The sequence below is a fragment of the Oncorhynchus mykiss genome, chromosome 22, assembly GCF_057628025.1.
Source record: "Oncorhynchus mykiss isolate SJ-2025 chromosome 22, ASM5762802v1, whole genome shotgun sequence".
NCBI classification, from domain to species: domain Eukaryota; kingdom Metazoa; phylum Chordata; class Actinopteri; order Salmoniformes; family Salmonidae; genus Oncorhynchus; species Oncorhynchus mykiss.
Window position 1 is genome coordinate 49,771,148 of NC_143043.1, and position 19,092 is coordinate 49,790,239.

Below are 19,092 nucleotides of genomic sequence, written 5' to 3' on the forward strand. Positions count from 1 at the left end.
CATAATATGTCCTTTTCACACAAATGAAGTTCACGGATTGTAAATCGTTGTTCTACTGTAGAATCAGCTGTCAGGAAACCTGCTGAGGAAGTTCAAGAACAGCAACGGCTGGCAGAAACTCTGGGTGGTCTTCACCAACTTCAGCCTGTTCTTCTACAAAACCCACGAGGTGAGCACCATCTCATCACGTCCGTCCTGTCCATGTAATGTGATAGATTATGATCTAAATGAAGGTAAAACTGATCCTAGATCAGCCATCCTACTCTGAGACGCTTGGTGGATACTGGACCAGAACTACAGGAATGTGTTCTGGGGAAGGAGATTCCCCCCTCCTCCTTCCATGTAGTCTGTGAAGGCCCGAAGTACAGCAGTGTGTGCTGGGGCAGACCCCCTCCCCTCCTGCTCATTTCAGATCCGTGTTCCATGTAAGAAAATCTCTAGCCACTTTAATAATAAAAAAGTGGATGTAATAAATGTATCACTAGTCACTTTAAACAATGCCACTTTATATAATGTTTACATATCCTACATTACTCATCTCATATGTATATACTGTTCTCTATACCATCTACTGCATCTTGCCATCTTTATGTAATGTATCACTAGTCACTTTAAACAATGCCACTTTATATAATGGGTACATATCCTACATTACTCATCTCATATGTATATACTGTTCTCTATACCATCTACTGCATCTTGCCATCTTTATGTAATGTATCACTAGTCACTTTAAACAATGCCACTTTATATAATGTTTACATATCCTACATTACTCATCTCATATGTAAATACTGTTCTCTATACCATCTACTGCATCTTGCCATCTTTATGTAATGTATCACTAGTCACTTTAAACAATGCCACTTTATATAATGTTTACATGTCCTACATTACTCATCTCATATGTATATACTGTTCTCTATACCATCTACTGCATCTTGCCATCTTTATGTAATGTATCACTAGTCACTTTAAACAATGCCACTTTATATAATGTTTACATGTCCTACATTACTCATCTCATATTTATATACTGTACTCTATACCATCTACTGCATCTTGCCATCTTTATGTAATGTATCACTAGTCACTTTAAACAATGCCACTTTATATAATGGGTACATATCCTACATTACTCATCTCATATGTATATACTGTTCTCTATACCATCTACTGCATCTTGCCATCTTTATGTAATGTATCACTAGTCACTTTAAACAATGCCACTTTATATAATGTTTACATATCCTACATTACTCATCTCATATGTATATACTGTTCTCTATACCATCTACTGCATCTTGCCATCTTTATGTAATGTATCACTAGTCACTTTAAACAATGCCACTTTATATAATGTTTACATATCCTACATTACTCATCTCATATGTATATACTGTACATCTATACCATCTCTATACCATCTATCTTGCCTATGCCGTTCGGCCATCGCTCATCCATATATTTATATATTTATATGTACATATTCTTATTCATTGCTTTACACTTGTGTGTATAATGTAGTTGTTGTGAAATTGTTAGATTACTTGTTAGATATTACTGAACGGTCGGAACTAGAAGCACAAGCATTTCGCTACACTCGCTAGCATTAACATCTGCTAACCATGTGTATGTGACCAATGCGATTAGATTTGATTTGAATATCCAATCTCTCTGTGGGATTTCAGATCTGTGTTGCATGTCAGAATATCTCATCTCTCTGTGGGATTTCAGATCCGTGTTGCTTGTCAGAATATCTCATCTCTCTGTGGGATTTTAAGATCCGTGTTGCATGTCAGAATATCTCATCTCTCTGTGGGATTTCCGTGTTCCATGTAAGGGAGTCGTACACATTCCCATGCCGGATTATCTGCTCTCACTTTAGGCACAGCTCCCCTGAATCCATTGGGATCACCACCTGAACGAACCAGTGTTAGTTACGCAATAGTCAGTTGCTTTGTCATAGCACATGTTCTACGACCTGTAGCCACTGGGCATATTGCCATATTTTAATATACTGTACATCATCAAAGCATAAAAGTGATGTGAAGTGTATTCGTAGTGAAAGTGAGCAGCTCCATGAAATTCAGAATGCTTTTGACTGTTTGATCCTCTCTCCAGGATGACTATCCACTGGCCAGTCTCCCCCTGTTGGGCTACTCTGTCACCATCCCCACTGAGTCTGAAAACATCCACAACGACTATGTCTTCAAACTGCATTTCAAATCCCACGTCTACTACTTCAGATCTGAGAGCGAGTACAACTTTGACAGGTACAGTACAGTACAGTTCTGTATATTTGGTAATGTGTACAGTAGATAGTATACTGTATGTGTCTACTGGATGTGAAACCCTTTGTCTCTTTCTCTTCATACAGGTGGATGGAGGTCATTCGCAGCGCCACAGTCTCTGCCAGCCATAACCGCATTCTGAGCCGGAAAGAGTCCCGTCCGTACTGACCCAAAGAGCAGGGGGGTTCTCTCCCTGTCTCCCCGTGCCTCTTCTCCTCACCACAACCTCCCATAGGGTCTGGCCACATACAGCCTCTCTTCAGACTATGACTCCCTCAAGCAGCAAGCTGGAACCACACATTCGCTTGTCTGGAATCTGTTGATTTCCTTTTCTCAATGGATCTGGGACGTGTGTCCATTGAGCAGTGTCCAATGCACAATCTTGGTGCTTATTGATGCGGTGACATGTCCGCTGGTTTAGACTGCAAACAGAGACAGACATTTTCAGCATCTTTTTTTATACTCTGCTCTGAATCTCTCTTTTTTTTTTGTAGGACGTCATTTTATACTGTTTTCTAACGGAGCATATACTATACTTCTGTTTTCACATTCTGTCATTGGATCGTTTTATGGTGGAAACTGATTCTGCGGTTGTTGTTGTTTTTTAAACCTGTTTTTCATTTAGGATATCACTGCATCCTCAAGGTCTTTTGTCTCCTTGTTCATTTAATGAAAAACGAAACAAAAAAAGCTGCTTTGAAAATCCAACAGCTTGAGTGTCAAAACAGGGCTACCGTTGTCCTAGATTTTACACTGCAAATGTCAAAACAGGGCTACCGTTGTCCTAGATTTTACACTGCAAATGTCAAAACAGGTCTACCGTTGTCCTAGATTTTACACTGCAAATGTCAAAACAGGGCTACCGTTGTCCTAGATTTTACACTGCAAATGTCAAAACAGGGCTACCGTTGTCCTAGATTTTACACTGCAAATGTCAAAACAGGTCTACCGTTGTCCTAGATTTTACACTGCAAATGTCAAAACAGGTCTACCGTTGTCCTAGATTTTACACTGCAAATGTCAAAACAGGGCTACCGTTGTCCTAGATTTTACACTGCAAATGTCAAAACAGGTCTACCGTTGTCCTAGATTTTACACTGCAAATGTCAAAACAGGTCTACCGTTGTCCTAGATTTTACACTGCAAATGTCAAAACAGGTCTACCGTTGTCCTAGATTTTACACTGCACTTTTATTACGTCGGTGGGGAGGAGACTTAACATGTGTCGTTAAACAGGCCACATTAAAATACTTTTTTTAAAGTATAAATATATATAAATATAAGATGTCTCTGGAGAATGTGAGTAACCTTGTGAAAACATGGATGATCAGTAAAGATATCCAAATATGTAGTTGTACTATTGACATAACTCTAAACCTACTTGTAAAACGATCAGGTTAGTTACCATCACCACTAACGCCATTATTCGCCAAGCATAGTGAATATTTCTCTTACATGAGGATCTTTGTCGTGCGGATACCGCTGAGGGTTTTCTAAATAATATTATATTCCACCCTTAATAGTGTGAGACTCGATCATAATCTGTGTATCATGAAGGACACTGTAATGGAAAGCTTTAAAGAATATGCGTGAACCAAAATATCAACTTTCAGTTCCAAGCACCATTGCCCTTGTTGGACTAGGCTGCCCGTATGTAAGAGACATTTACGAATTTAAATGAAATGGATATATGCATATGACAGACAGGGTTTATGAAGTGTAGCATTCCAAAGGGTATTGAGGGTGTGCTGCCAGACAACAGAAATGAAAGCAATAAAATAAAATAAACATTTATTTGAACATTGTATTGTGAGTTTTATTTGCATGGTCCACAATAGTTAACTTTCAATGTTTTGGACCACTTTCACTTCAATGCGCTCTACAATATTATTAAAATGTTGTTTCTTGTATGACCCATAGGCGGTATCATTGATCAATAACATAAAGCCTGTTCCGTTGTGCTCGTCACATTGCCTACTGCCCCCGAAGTTATTGCACTCATGATTTCCATCTGATAAAAGGAGAAATCGACATAGGCCTAAAAACGAACTTGGTTATTGCCATTTCCTCTTAAAATGTCGAATTTTGAAATGATGTGAACTTAACTACATTTGAATTCTACACGTTTAACGCTTAAATATTCAATTCATTGAACAATTCGTTCCCCTATGGAACATAAAGACCGTGCATGGTATCTTCTTTCCACGTTTTTTTTTTTTTTTACCCATAAATATAATTGTAAAAAATAATTACAGTAGCATACATTCATAGCGTGCTCATATAGAAAGTAAAGTGGGCAGGTCTTTGTACATGAATGAAGTGTGGAGGAGTACAGAATGGTGCCGCCGCTGTTTCCAGAACGGAGCACGCAGATTACGTCATGGATTACCGTTCTCCTAGCAGCAGGATAATATGCTGGCACCACGATTCAATATAAATATATTTTAAATAAGAGTCCCCCTTCCAAAACATGCTAAACTTGGGGAATATCGATTTTTGTTAGCACTCTAGTGCAGTACAACTGTTTTTCACAGCATTGCAACCACCTTTGAAAAAAATAAATGGATAATTTGACATATTTGATTTAATATTGTATTATTTATTACATAATTTCTTTTGAAAGTTTACACATTGGGATTTTGAAAGGTGTCGTGTAGGCTATATTTAAAGAAATACACTTTCAATAAAATACAAATATATATATATATATATATATATATATGTTATCAGAACGACTTAATAGAATCAGCTAAACTTAAATGGGCCTCTTGTGCTAGGCAACAGTTTTAATACGGAGTGCTGGTGAGTCCTTACTCCACAAACTCAATTCACTGCAATGTAATACAAGGTATATGGGATACTTACAGTATTGGGTTGTAGAGGAAAAGAAATGTACTGCCTGTCTAATATAAACTGGGCTGGGAAATACTCAGCCTGGGATCTACAAAACAAATATGTACAGTTCTTGACGAGGACTGTGTTGTACACATCCAACAGCAATTCACTGCTAACCAAATATTGTTTGTTTCGGGGGGGATGGGGACGGGGACGGGGGACGGGGGACTGTGTCAGTAGATCAATCAAAAGAGAGATTTCTGTAGGAGATGCTACCCAGCAATTGGGTTGTTGGAAAGAGAACAAGTTAAAACAACCACTATTTTCCAATCAATCCCCTAGTAAAGTATAAAACTGGTGAAAAGTGCATTTCATCCTGATATTTGTTGTTTTCTTAGGACTTTAAATAAGACAGAGGCCCAGTAACAATCAGTTGTATTTTCTGACACTTTGGACAGATAAGGATGATCAATGAATTAGTCCGACCCGAAGTCCAAGAAGCCAACCTTTGGATTAATTGAGACCAATGTTCCCTCCAAACGGTGTAGCCTTAAAGGGGCAGTGTTATATTTTGAGACAGGCTTGAATAAGTAGGTAATAGGCAGAGGGAAGCATCATTTGACTGATTCTTTGTAGTAATGGTATGGGAATAATCATGTATTTTATTTTGTAAAGTGGTTTCTTGCATCAAACAACACAACTCATGGAATGTAGGTCCTACATTGAGCACTACATATTGGCTGCTACTGTAGGCTGAATGATAGAACAGCTATTTCCATGTTAAAATATGATGGGATACATTTTTCTCCATAGTTTTTGATGGTGAGCCACTCTGGTAGACCTACATTATGATCAAATAGCCACAGTAGCCTACAGTAAACATGCGCTGGAAGTTGTGTTGTGGAAGGGAGGGGTAAGAGTCCTTAAACTGTCATTCTTGTTGTTTTGTTTTTTTCATGAATGTGTGTGTTTGATGTTGTGTCTGGTCTACGCTGTGTCTCTCATCGTATCGCAGTGCATCTTCTTGTATGTGTCACAGTATAACTTTAGACCGTCCCCTCACCCATACCCGGGCGCGAACCAGGGACCCTCTGCACACATCAACAACAGTCACCCTCGAAGCATCGTTACCCATCGCTCCACAAAAGCCGCTGCCCTTGCAGAGCAAGGGGAACCATTACTTCAAGGCCTCAGAGCAAGTGACGTCACTGATTGAAACACTATTTAGCGCGCACCACTGCTAACTAAGCTAGCGTTTCACATCTGTTACACTAGCACCACCGCTAACTAAGCTAGGGTTTCACATCCGTTACACTAGCACCACCGCTAACTAAGCTAGGGTTTCACATCCGTTACACTAGCACCACCGCTAACTAAGCTAGGGTTTCACATCCGTTACACTAGCACCACCGCTAACTAAGCTAGGGTTTCACATCCGTTACACTAGCACCACCGCTAACTAAGCTAGGGTTTCACATCCGTTACACTAGCACCACCGCTAACTAAGCTAGGGTTTCACATCCGTTACATACGTAAAGCAAATATCTATGAAAATAAGACAAAGAAATACCTACTCTAATATAAAATCACCTCAAAAATAATTAATTTGTCAAGCTAAGCGATTGACCTGATGCTTTTACTTGGTACATATCAAGATTGGCCTTGGGTTGATTTAAATGGTGCAGCCATCACCATCAGCATTATGTTAATCTAGGTCCTTATAACAGGTATGTCAGTCCATCACCAGTCGTTATAACAGGTATGTCAGTCCATCACTAGTCGTTATAACAGGTATGCCAGTCCATCACTAGTCGTTATAACAGGTATGCCAGTCCATCATTGGTCGTTATGACAGGTATGTCAGTCCATCACTAGTCGTTATAACAGGTATGTCAGTCCATCACTGGTCGTTATGACAGGTATGTCAGTCCATCACTAGTCGTTATAACAGGTATGTCAGTCCATCACTAGTCGTTATGACAGGTATGCCAGTCCATCATTGGTCGTTATGACAGGTATGCCAGTCCATCATTGGTCGTTATGACAGGTATGCCAGTCCATCATTGGTCGTTATAACAGGTATGCCAGTCCATCACTAGTCGTTATAACAGGTATGCCAGTCCATCACTGGTCGTTATAACAGGTCTATAACAGCCCAGTATTCTCAACATACCAGTGTGAACGTTGTATTTTGCCATTATTTGGCTGAATTTTTTTTTTTTAAACCATATGTTTTATTTGTTTTTATACTTATTGCCTTTTCTTGTTGGTACAATAAAAGTGGCAATTGATTACAAATATTTATTCTTTGAATTAGTTATCCACATTGCAATGTTTTGAAATGGGGGCTTTTATTTTGAAGGTTTCAACATTACCATATGGACGTGACGTTATTTGTGTTGCTGGCAGAATACTGGTGATTTCTCCTGGCTGACGTCGTCGCATGAGGCTACACCGTCACCGACCATTTGGAGACGGAGGGGCAGCGGTAATGAGACCGTGACAGCTCTGAAGAATGGTTTATTATGACAACAATAACTCCGCGGGGGAATGTAACGGCTACAAGTGAAAGTAATACAATACAACTTTCACTTGTAATTGGTGCAAATTATGAGATCAAAAAGGCATACTCAACCACCTAAACATGATCCAGTTTCAAACGCAATGTGCGCACTAGTGGGGTTGAATAAACTGATTAATTAACCGGTTTATGAATTCAGTTTCAACTTTTATTTGACGTTTAATCAATTCTTGAAAGAAATTGATGAAAGGCAGAACTCGACAATGTCTGTTCCAGTACATCCGGAGACCAGGAAATTTACCAGGGGACTAAGTAAACCTGGCACTGCGGCCGAACTAAGGCAAAGTGTCTCTGAGGTTGTCAGGACCTCCGTGTTTATTGTAAGTACACAATTTCCACACCTTCTTTCTCTACGTAATCTTTCGCTTTTTTCTATCATACATCTGTCTGCCATTGTGCCTTGTGTGTTATTACTTTGTAGCCCATCGAGGTGTCACCCAACCTCTCCATGTGTCTCTAGAGTTCTGACCGGAGGTCAGCTGGTGGAGCGCTCTTACTCAACATGTGTCCCAATAAGATCTGAATTCCATTTTTGTATAAGTACTTGAAAGCATGAAATGATGCATTCCATGTTGGGGTGGTTTTACATATTATTTGACTTGACCTTTTATTTGTTTACATTTCTTTAGGTGTGTTTTGTCATCTTCACCTGTCTCACTCACTTCATTGAGTTTTATTCTATTCTAGTTAAACAGGTTTCACCCTCTGATCCTCCATTAAGGTCAATCCCATCCTTCTTTCATTGATCCAATATGCAGATGAGATAGAGGCACACAGCAGCAACGGTAGGCCTATAGGCTACATGGATAATTATGGATATTAAAAAAAGTCTAACCTTTGGGGTAGAGGGGATTCTACTAAGCTAACATATGGAATTGTTTTAAGATTGATATTTTAACTATTTAATTTAGAATTTTAGGACCCATGAATGTAAAAAAAAAAGAAAAGAAAAGATATATAGAAAACAATTATTTGATAAAATATTGAATTTGGCCGACTATAGCCCATAGAAACGCATTGAATAACACATTAATAAATGGCAAAACAGACAGTAAAACAATGAATCATAAGTGTCTGTCCTATATATAGGAGATACAGTGCACGTGGAAAGTATTCAGACCCTCTGACTTTTTCCACTTTTTATTTATGTTACAGCTTTATTCTATAATGGATTCAATACAAATCTCATCAATCTACACAAAATACCCCATAATGACAAAGCGGAAACAGGTTTATATGTTTGCAAATGTATAAAACACAAAACCAGATAACCTTATTTACATAAGTATTCAGACCCTTTGCTATGCAAATCGAAATTAAGCTAAATAGCATCCTGTTTCCATTGATCGTCCTTGAATTGTTTCTACCACTTGATTGGAGTTCACCTGTGGTAAATTCAATTGATTGGACATGATTTGGAAAGACACACACACACACACACACATATATAATGTCCCACAGTTGACGGGCCGCCCCCAGGTGGTGAGGGTAGGCAACAACACATCTGCCACGCTGATCCTCAATACGAGGGCCACTCAGGGGTGCATGCTTAGCCCCCTCCTGTGCTCCCTGTTCACCCATGACTGCGGGGCCAAGCACGACTCCAACATCATCATTAAGTTTGCCGACGACACAACAATGGTAGGCCTGATCAACGACAACGATGAGACAGCCAATAGGGAGGAGATCAGAGACCTGGCAGTGTGGTGCCAACACAACAACCTCTCCCTCAACGTGATCAAGACAAAGGAAAAGGAGTGCCGAGCACGCCCCCTTCTCATTGACGGAGCAGGTTGAGAGCTTAGAGTTTCTTGGTGTCCACTATGATCACCAACAAACTATCATGGTCCAAACACACCAAGACAGTTGTGATGACAATGCCTATTCCCCCTCAGGAGACTGAAATGATTTGTCATGGGTCCTCAGATCTTCAAGAAGTTGTACAGTTGCACCATCGAGAGCATCCTGATACCGCCTGGTATGGCAACTGCTCGGCCTTCGACCACAAGGCGCTACAGAGAGTAGTGCGTACGGCCCAGTACATCACCGAGGCTAACCTGCCTGCCATCCAAGACCTCTACAGCAGGCGGTGTCAGAGAAAGGCCCTAAAAATTGCCAAAGACTCCAACCACCATAGTCATAGACTATTCTCTCTACTACCGCATGGCAAGCGGTACCGGAGCGCCACGTCTAGGTCCAAAAGGCTTCTTAACAGCTTCCCCCTCCGATCCTTCTCGCCTCTCCTCTTCAGACGAAGAGGAGGAAAACCAATACATCATTGTTCAAACTTTTCTGGAAGAAGTTACTAAGTAACCGAACTGGACACTGTCCAGGCTCTCTGTTACCGTCCAGGATCTCTGTTACTGTCCAGGCTCTCTGTTACCGTCCAGGCTCTCTGTTACCGTCCAGGCTCTCTGTTACCGTCCAGGCTCTCTGTTACCGTCCGGGCTCTCTGTTACCGTCCAGGCTCTCTGTTACCGTCCGGGCTCTCTGTTACCGTCCGGGCTCTCTGTTACCATCCGGGCTCTCTGTTACCGTCCAGGCTCTCTGTTACCGTCCAGGCTCTCTGTTACCGTCCAGGCTCTCTGTTACCGTCCAGGCTCTCTGTTACCGTCCAGGCTCTCTGTTACCGTCCAGGCTCTCTGTTACCGTCCAGGCTCTCTGTTACCATCCGGGCTCTCTGTTACCGTCCAGGCTCTCTGTTACCGTCCGGGCTCTCTGTTACCGTCCGGGCTCTCTGTTACCGTCCGGGCTCTCTGTTACCGTCCAGGCTCTCTGTTACCGTCCAGGCTCTCTGTTACCGTCCAGGCTCTCTGTTACCGTCCAGGCTCTCTGTTACCGTCCAGGCTCTCTGTTACCGTCCAGGCTCTCTGTTACCGTCCAGGCTCTCTGTTACCGTCCAGGCTCTCTGTTACCATCCGGGCTCTCTTTTACCGTCCAGGCTCTCTGTTACCGTCCGGGCTCTTTGTTACCGTCCGGGCTCTCTGTTACCGTCCGGGCTCTCTGTTACCGTCCAGGCTCTCTGTTACCGTCCAGGCTCTCTGTTACCGTCCAGGCTCTCTGTTACCGTCCGGGCTCTCTGTTACCGTCCGGGCTCTCTGTTACCGTCCGGGCTCTCTGTTACCGTCCGGGCTCTCTGTTACCGTCCGGGCTCTCTGTTACCGTCTGGGCTCTCTGTTACCATCCGGGCTCTCTGTTACTGTCCGGGCTCTCTGTTACCGTCCAGGCTCTCTGTTACCGTCCAGGCTCTCTGTTACCATCCGGGCTCTCTGTTACCGTCCAGGCTCTCTGTTACCGTCCAGGCTCTCTGTTACCATCCGGGCTCTCTGTTACCGTCCAGGCTCTCTGTTACCGTCCAGGCTCTCTGTTACCGTCCAGGCTCTCTGTTACCGTCCAGGCTCTCCGTCACCACACCTTCATATTAATTATTCAGACAAAGGATTCTGGAGGAGGAGGAGACGAGGGATATGCATTTTTAGAAGGAAGCCATTGTGAATATGACCGACTAAGGACAACTCCCAAGTTGAGAATGGCCTGGTTACAGCTGCTGCATGAATATTATTTGACATCCTCCAACTGGCGGCCAACGTATGGTGGCTGGTAGGAGTCATGAAGCTGGAAGCACAGCTCTGTTGTTCTGGTGAAGTGGGGACTCACAGTGGAATGGGACAGGAATGTGATTGTACACGAGACCTCTGTCCACACACACACGCACACACACACACACACACACACACACACACACACACACACACACACACACACACACACACACACATCTTGTAAGTAATTCCTCGGTGAAACATGTTAATACCCTCAGAGGCAGAGAAGGATCTCTTTCAGCAACGTAACGGGGAGATTGTGACGGATCCCCCACCATTGTGGACGATTGGATTTCAGTCTACATTACAACACAAATGTATGGTATTCTTTCTGTCTGAAAGATTGTAATCCAAAATGGCCACTAAGAAGTCATAATGAGCTGAATAGATTATCTTTGGTCGGTAGATATTGTATGGCTCAAACTAGAAAGTCATGGATTGGATAAATGCAAATGTTGGATTTTGGAAGCATACACTGTCCACTCTTCTACTTATTAGCCAGTTTATGATGTTTCTGAGAGGACACACTGGGCAGAGACCCTTTGTTTATTGTTGGAGTAGAGTGACATGCCATTGGATAGGGCCCATCCCTGCGATGTCTCTCTTTTTCTCCATGTCCAGAGCAGAGCCAGGGTTCTATCTGTGAATACCCAGGTTTCTCTCTGTGAATACCCAGGTTTCTCTCTGTGAATACCCAGTTTTCTCTCTGTGAATACCCTGGTTTCTCTCTGTGAATACCCAGGTTTCTTTCTGTGAATACCATTAGAACCATAATGGACGTCATCAGCTTTGAATGTGTTGCTGCTGATGCTGGTGGTGACGGCAGCAACTCAAAAGTCTACCTTTGAAACAAAACAGGATTTAGCACTCTCTCTCTCTCTCTCTCTCTCTCTCGCTCTCTGTCCCGATTATTAGATTAAACAGAAAGGCCTTGGCCACTTTAGAAAATATTCCTCTCAAATTAAGGGCTCTGTATTCTAGCTCTGCTTTCCTTGTTTGGGAAGGTGTGGAAGCTATCTTCTCTGATGTACCAGTCTGTTGGTCTGATGGTCTGATGGTCTGTTGGGCTGATGGGCTGATGGGATGATGGGCTGATGGGCTGATGGGCTGATGGTCTTCGCCCGTTGATGACAGCTACAAATGATTTGTTAACGCACAAGTGTTAGAAAGCAGCTGTTGTGTAATTGGGGGGTAATTGCAATCAATAGTCCATATTGGATTTCAGCTAATGTTGATAGACTTAGATCCTCCCTGGCCCTGGTGTTCGTGGGAACCTGGGGGAGGGATATCATCTCACACAGCCTCCAGGCCTGTCATATGGTCCATATATCTGAATAGCCAAGGCCGCGGGAGCCTCGCGGGGGGCCCTTTGTTAGTCACAGAGGGCGATGGAGAAATCTGACACCGCATAAACTGTTTGGCAGGCGGTACAGCAGAGCATTTCCTGTCTCAATTAAACTGACCTACTGAGCATCAACAAACAGTCGTCAAGCCACTAACTCTCCGTGTAATTGTTCATTTCCCTCTTTCACTCGCAGTCTTTTGTTATCATCCATGAGGCTTTTTCTTCAGGAGTCATTTATAGTAGCAATCACAGTGTTGTTGTGAGCAACCCTCACATCAGTGTACAGACAGACAGCTCAACCCTCACATCAGTGTACAGACAGACAACTCAACAACCCTCACATCAGTGTACAGACAGACAGCTCAACAACCCTCACATCAGTGTACAGACAGACAGCTCAACAACCCTCACATCAGTGTACAGACAGACAGCTCAACAACCCTCACATCAGTATACAGACAGACAGCTCAACAACCCTCACATCAGTGTACAGACAGACAGCTCAACAACCCTCACATCAGTGTACAGACAGACAGCTCAACAACCCTCACATCAGTGTACAGACAGACAGCTCAACAACCCTCACATCAGTGTACAGACAGACAGCTCAACAACCCTCACATCAGTGTACAGACAGACAGCTCAACAACCCTCACATCAGTGTACAGACAGACAGCTCAACAACCCTCACATCAGTGTACAGACAGACAGCTCAACCCTCACATCAGTGTACAGACAGACAGCTCAACAACCCTCACATCAGTGTACAGACAGACACCTCAACAACCCTCACATCAGTGTACAGACAGACAACTCATCAGGTGGTCGTGTTCAAAATTAGGCCGTGCCACAGACCAGGAACATTGTCTCCAGTGTAATTTCGATAAGTCTATGACTCTGGCGGATAGCCATTCAAATCAAATCAAATGTATTTATAAAGCCCTTCGTACATCAGCTGATATCTCAAAGTGCTGTACAGAAACCCAGCCTAAAACCCCAAACAGCAAGCAATGCAGGTGTAGAAGCACAGTGGCTAGGAAAAACTCCCTAGAAAGGCCAAAACCTAGGAAGAAACCTAGAGAGGAACCAGGCTATGTGGGGTGGCCAGTCCTCTTCTGGCTGTGCCGGTTGGAGATTATAACAGAACATGGCCAAGATGTTCAAATGTTCATAGGTGACCAGCAGGGTCAAATAATAATAATCACAGTGGATGTCGAGGGTGCAACAGGTCAGCACCTCAGGAGTAGATGTCAGTTGGCTTTTCATAGCCGACCGTTCATCTCTACCACTCCTGCTGTCTCTAGAGAGTTGAAAACAGCAGGTCTGGGACAGGTAGCACGTCCGGTGAACAGGTCAGGGTTCCATAGCCACAGGCAGAACAGTTGAACCTGGAGTAGCAGCACACCCAGGTGGACAGGGGACAGCAAGGAGTCATCAGGCCAGGTAGTCCTGAGGCATGGTCCTCTGAGAGAGAGAAAGAAAGAAAGAACGAAAGAAAGAAAGAAAGAGAGAGAGAGAGAGAGAGAGAGAGAGAGAGAGAGAGTTAGAGAGAGCATACTTAAATTCACACAGAACAGCGGATATGACAGGAGAAATACTCCAGATATAACAGACTGGCCCTAGCCCCCCAACACATATACTACTGCAGCATAGATACTGGAGGCTGAGACAGCATTGACCTTTGACCCTGTACCGGATTATGTGAGAGGACTCTGGCGGATAGCCATTGCCTGACCTTTGACCCTGTACTGGATAATGTGTGAGGACTCTGGCGGGTAGCTATTGCCTGACCCTTGACCCTGTACTGGATTATGTGAGAGGACTCTTTTGTAAAATGGACAATCCTTCAAAACGACCATTGTTATCAAATAGGCTTGTCTTAAGTCTTTCTCTGACCTTTTCTAATTGTGATTAAGGGGAAATGAAAGGGTGTTTAATGTAGCCTAATGTTGTGTGGGATATAGTGCCCGTAAGGTGGACTTTCTTTTGACTTGTTTGTATGGATGTGTGTATAAATATGTCATTCACTTTTCCAGCCCTATGCGGTCATGAATCCAGTGTTGAGCTTGGCCCTGTGAACCTGGTGAATGGATACTGTTGTTCCCTGCCAGGAACAGTAGAGATGGGTGGACTGTGGAGAATGACTGTGACGTGCTGTATGCTGTATGCCACCCTCCTTGCCAGTCAGGAGATTAGTGGATTGTAAACGGTTGTCCAGCAGAGCAGGCCTTAAGCAGCTTGGTTGCACGCACTCTCTCTGATCTCTCTCTACCGCTCTCTCCCTTTGCTTTCTCTGCATCTCTCTCCAACTCTGGTCTCTCTCTGCTCTCTATCTCTCTCGCTCTCTTTCTCTCTCTCTCTCTCTCTCTCTAGTCTCTCTGGTCTCTCTCTCTCTAGTCTCTCTGGTCTCCCTCTTTCTAGTCTCTCTGGCCTCCCTCTCTCTAGTCTCTCTGCTCTCTCTCTCTCTCTCTCTCTCGCTCTCTTTCTCTCTCTCTCTGGTCTCTCTGGTCTCCCTCTCTCTAGTCTCTCTGGTCTCTCTCTCTCTAGTCTCTCTGATCTCTCTCTACCCCTCTCTCCCTTTGCTTTCTCTGCATCTCTCTCCAACTCTGGTCTCTCTCTGCTCTCTCTCTCTCTCTCGCTCTCTTTCTCTCTCTCTCTAGTCTCTCTGGTCTCTCTCTCTCTAGTCTCTCTGGTCTCTCTCACTGTCTCTCTCTCTTTATCTGGTTTCTCTCTCGCTCTCTGATCTCTGGTCTCTCTCTCACTCTCTGGTCTCTCTCTCTAGTCTCTCTGGTCTCTCTCGCTCTCTCTCTCTCTGGTCTCACTATCTCTGGTCTCTCTCTTTCTCTGGTCTCTCTCTCTCTGGTCTCTCTCTCACTCTCTGGTCTCTCTCTCTCTGGTCTCAATTCATTTCAAATATATTCAAGGGGTTTTATTTACATGGGAAACATATGTTAGCGTTGCCAAAGCAAGTAGATAATAAACAAAAGTGAAATAAATAATAAAAATGAACAGCAAACATTACACTCACAGAAGTTCCAAAAGAATAGGTAGGTCAGTTGAGAACAAGTTCTCATTTACAACTGCGACCTGGTCAAGATAAAGCAAAGCAGTGTGACATAAACAACAACACAGAGTTACACATAAACAAACGTACAGTCAATAACACAATAGAAAAATTTATGTACAGTGTGTGGAAATACTGTATGTACAGCGTTGTAACGCGGAAATAAATAAACATAAATATGGGTTGTATTTACAATGGTGTTTGTTCTTCACTGGTTGCCCTTTTCTTGTGGCAACAGGTCACACATCTTGCTGCTGTGATGGCACACTGTGGTATTTCACCCAGTAGATATGGGAGTTTATCGAAATTGGGTTTGTTTTTTTCAAATTGTTTGTGGATCTGTGTAATCTGAGGGAAATATGTCTCTCTAATATGGTCATACATTGGGCAGGAGATTAGGAAGTGCAGCTCAGTTTCCACATTATTTAGTGGGCCTTGTGCACAGAGTCTGTCTTCTCTTGAGAGCCAGGTCTGCCTACAGGGGCCTTTCTCAATAGCAAGGCTATGCTCACTGAGTCTGTACATAGTCAAAGCTTTCCTTAAGTTTGGGTCAGTCACAGTGGACAGGTATTCTGCCACTGTGTACTCTCTGTTTAGTGCCAAATAGCATTCTAGTTTGCTCAGTTTTTTGTGAGTTCTTTCCAATGTGTCAAGTAAATGCCTTTGTGTTTTCTCATGATTTGGTTGGGTCTAATTGTGTTGCTGTCCTGGGGCTCTGTGGGGTCTGTTTGTGTTTGTGAACAGAGGCCCAGGTCCAGCTTGCATAGGGACTCTTTTCCAGGTTCATCTCTCTGTAGGTGATTGCTTTCTTGTGGAAGGTTTGGGAATAACTTCCTTTTAGGTAGTTGTAGAATTTAATGGCTCTTTTCTGGATTTTGATAATTAGTGGGTATCGGCCTAATTCTGTCTGCATGCATTATTTTGTGTTCTACATTGTACATGGGGGATATTTTTGCAGAATTCTGCATGCGGAGTATCAATTTGGTGTTTGTCCCATTTTGTGAAGTCTTGGTTGGTGAATGGACCCCAGACCTCACATCCATAAAGGGCAATGGGTTCTATAACCGATTCAAGTATTTTTAGCCAGATCCTAATTGTTATGTCTATATTATATGTTCCTTTTGGTGGAATAGAAGGCCCTTCTTGCCTAGTCCCTCAGATTGTTCACAGCTTTGTGGAACAGTGGGTTAACTGCCTTGTTCAGTGGCAGAGCGACAGATTTTTACCTTGTCAGCTCAGAGATTCAATCTAGCAACCTTTCGGTTACTGGCCTAACGCTCTAACCACTAGGCTACCTGCCGCCCCAGCGTGGTAGACAACAGGCTGCTGTTTGGCTCTGTCCTCCTGTATGACTCTGTCCTGCTGTATGGCTCTGTCCTGCTGTATGGCTCTGTCCCGCTGTATGGCTCTGTCCTGCTGTATGGCTCTGTCCTGCTGTATGGCTCTGTCCCGTAGTATGGCTCTGTCCCGTTGTATGGCTCTGTCCTGCTGTATGGCTCTGTCCTACTGTATGGCTCTGTCCCGCTGTATGGCTCTGTCCCGCTGTATGGCTCTGTCCTGCTGTATGGCTCTGTCCTGTTGTATGGCTCTGTTCCGATGTATGGCTCTGTCCTGCTGTATGGCTCTGTCCTTCTGTATGGCTCTGTCCCGCTGTATGGCTCTGTCCCGTTGTATGGCTCTGTCCCGCTGTATGGCTCTGTCCTGCTGTATGGCTCTGTCCTGCTGTATGGCTGTCCTGCTGTATGGCTCTGTCCCGCTGTATGGCTCTGTCCCGCTGTATGGCTCTGTCCTGCTGTATGGCTCTGTCCTGTTGTATGGCTCTGTCCCGCTGTATGGCTCTGTCCTGCTGTATGGCTCTGTCCTCCTGTATGGCTCTGTCCTGCTGTATGGCTCTGTCCTTCTGTATGGTGGCTGCTGTATGGCTCTGTCCTGCTGTATGGCTCTGTCCTGCTGCATGGCTCTGTCCTACTGTATGGCTCTGTCCTGCTGTATGGCTCTGTCCTGCTGTATGGTGTCTGCTGTCCTGCTTCATGGCTCTGTTCTGCTTAATGGCTTGGTCCTGCTGTATGGCTCTGTCCTTCTGTATGGTGGCTGCTGTATGGCTCTGTCCTGCTGTATGGCTCTGTCCTGCTGTATGGCTCTGTCCTACTGTATGGCTCTGTCCTGCTGTATGGCTCTGTCCTGCTGTATGGCTCTGTCCTGCTGTATGGTGTCTGCTGTATGGCTCTGTCCTGCTTCATGGCTCTGTTCTGCTTAATGGCTTGGTCCTGCTGTATGGCTCTGTCCTTCTGTATGGCTCTGTCCCGCTGTATGGCTCTGTCTTGCTGTATGGTGGCTGCTGTATGGCTCTGTCCTGCTGTATGGTGGCTGCTGTATGGCTCTGTCCCGCTGTATGGCTCTGTCCTGCTGTATGATGGCTGCTGTATGGCTCTGTCCTGCTGTATGGCTCTGTCCTGCTGTATGGTGGCTGCTGTATGGCTCTGTCCCGCTGTATGGCTCTGTCCTGCTGTATGGTGGCTGCTGTATGACTCTACTGCTGTATGGCTCTGTCCTGCTGTATGGCTCTGTCCTGCTGTGTGGTGGCTGCTGTATGGCTCTGTCCTACTGTATGGCTCTGTCCTACTGTATGGTGTCTGCTGTATGGCTCTGTCCCGCTGTATGGCTCTGTCCTGCTGTATGGCTCTGTCCTGCTTCATGGCTCTGTTCTGCTTAATGGCTTGGTCCTGCTGTATGGCTCTGTCCTTCTGTATGGCTCTGTCCCGCTGTATGGCTCTGTCTTGCTGTATGGTGGCTGCTGTATGGCTCTGTCCTGCTGTGTGGTGGCTGCTGTATGGCTCTATCCTGCTGTGTGGTGGCTGCTTAATGGCTCTGTCCTTCTGTATGGCTCTGTTCCGCTGTATGGCTCTGTCCCGCTGTATGGCTCTGTCCTGATGTGTGCTGGCTGCTGTATGGCTCTGTCCTGCTGTATGGCTCTGTCCTGCTGTATGGCTCTATCCCGCTGTATGGCTCTGTCCTGCTGTGTGCTGGTTGCTGTATGGCTCTGTCCTGCTGTATGGCTCTGTCCTTCTGTATGGCTCTGTCCTGCTGTATGGCTCTGTCCCGCTGTATGGCTCTGTCCTGCTGTATGGCTCTGTCCTGCTGTGTGGTTCTGTCCTGCTGTATGGCTCTGTCCCGCTGTGTGGCTCTGTCCTGCTGTATGGTGGCTGCTGTATGGCTCTGTCCCGCTGTATGGCTCTGTCCTGCTGTATAGTGGTTGCTGTATGGCTCTGTCCTACTGTATGGCTCTGTCCTGCTGTATGGTGGCTGCTGTATGGCTCTGTCCCGCTGTATGGCTCTGTCCTGCTGTATGGCTCTGTCCTGCTTCATGGCTC

General features: G+C 44.4%; 2 protein-coding genes across 7 annotated transcripts in view; both read left to right on the forward strand.

Moving 5' to 3' along the window:
* Positions 1-4,094, forward strand: part of LOC110502168 (FERM, ARHGEF and pleckstrin domain-containing protein 1) — a 148,048-nt gene extending 143,954 nt beyond the window's left edge. For all 4 annotated transcript variants that reach the window (XR_016490682.1, XM_036959362.2, XM_036959364.2 and 1 more), the window contains 3 exons: positions 62-169; positions 2,125-2,276; positions 2,381-4,094. Coding sequence is in view for 3 of the 4 variants with exons in the window: in XM_036959362.2 (XP_036815257.2) it covers positions 62-169; positions 2,125-2,276; positions 2,381-2,462 (342 nt within the window). In the remaining variant the exon portion in view is untranslated. The remainder of the gene's footprint in view (positions 1-61; positions 170-2,124; positions 2,277-2,380) is intronic.
* A 3,415-nt stretch (positions 4,095-7,509) lies between these two features.
* The window catches only part of LOC110502169 (dedicator of cytokinesis protein 9), a 173,917-nt gene continuing 162,334 nt past the window's right edge, over positions 7,510-19,092 (forward strand). For all 3 annotated transcript variants that reach the window (XM_090216283.1, XM_090216293.1, XM_090216284.1), the window contains exon 1: positions 7,510-8,030. In XM_090216283.1, coding sequence (XP_090072409.1) covers positions 7,914-8,030 — 117 coding nt within the window. In that variant the 5' untranslated portion in view covers positions 7,510-7,913. The remainder of the gene's footprint in view (positions 8,031-19,092) is intronic.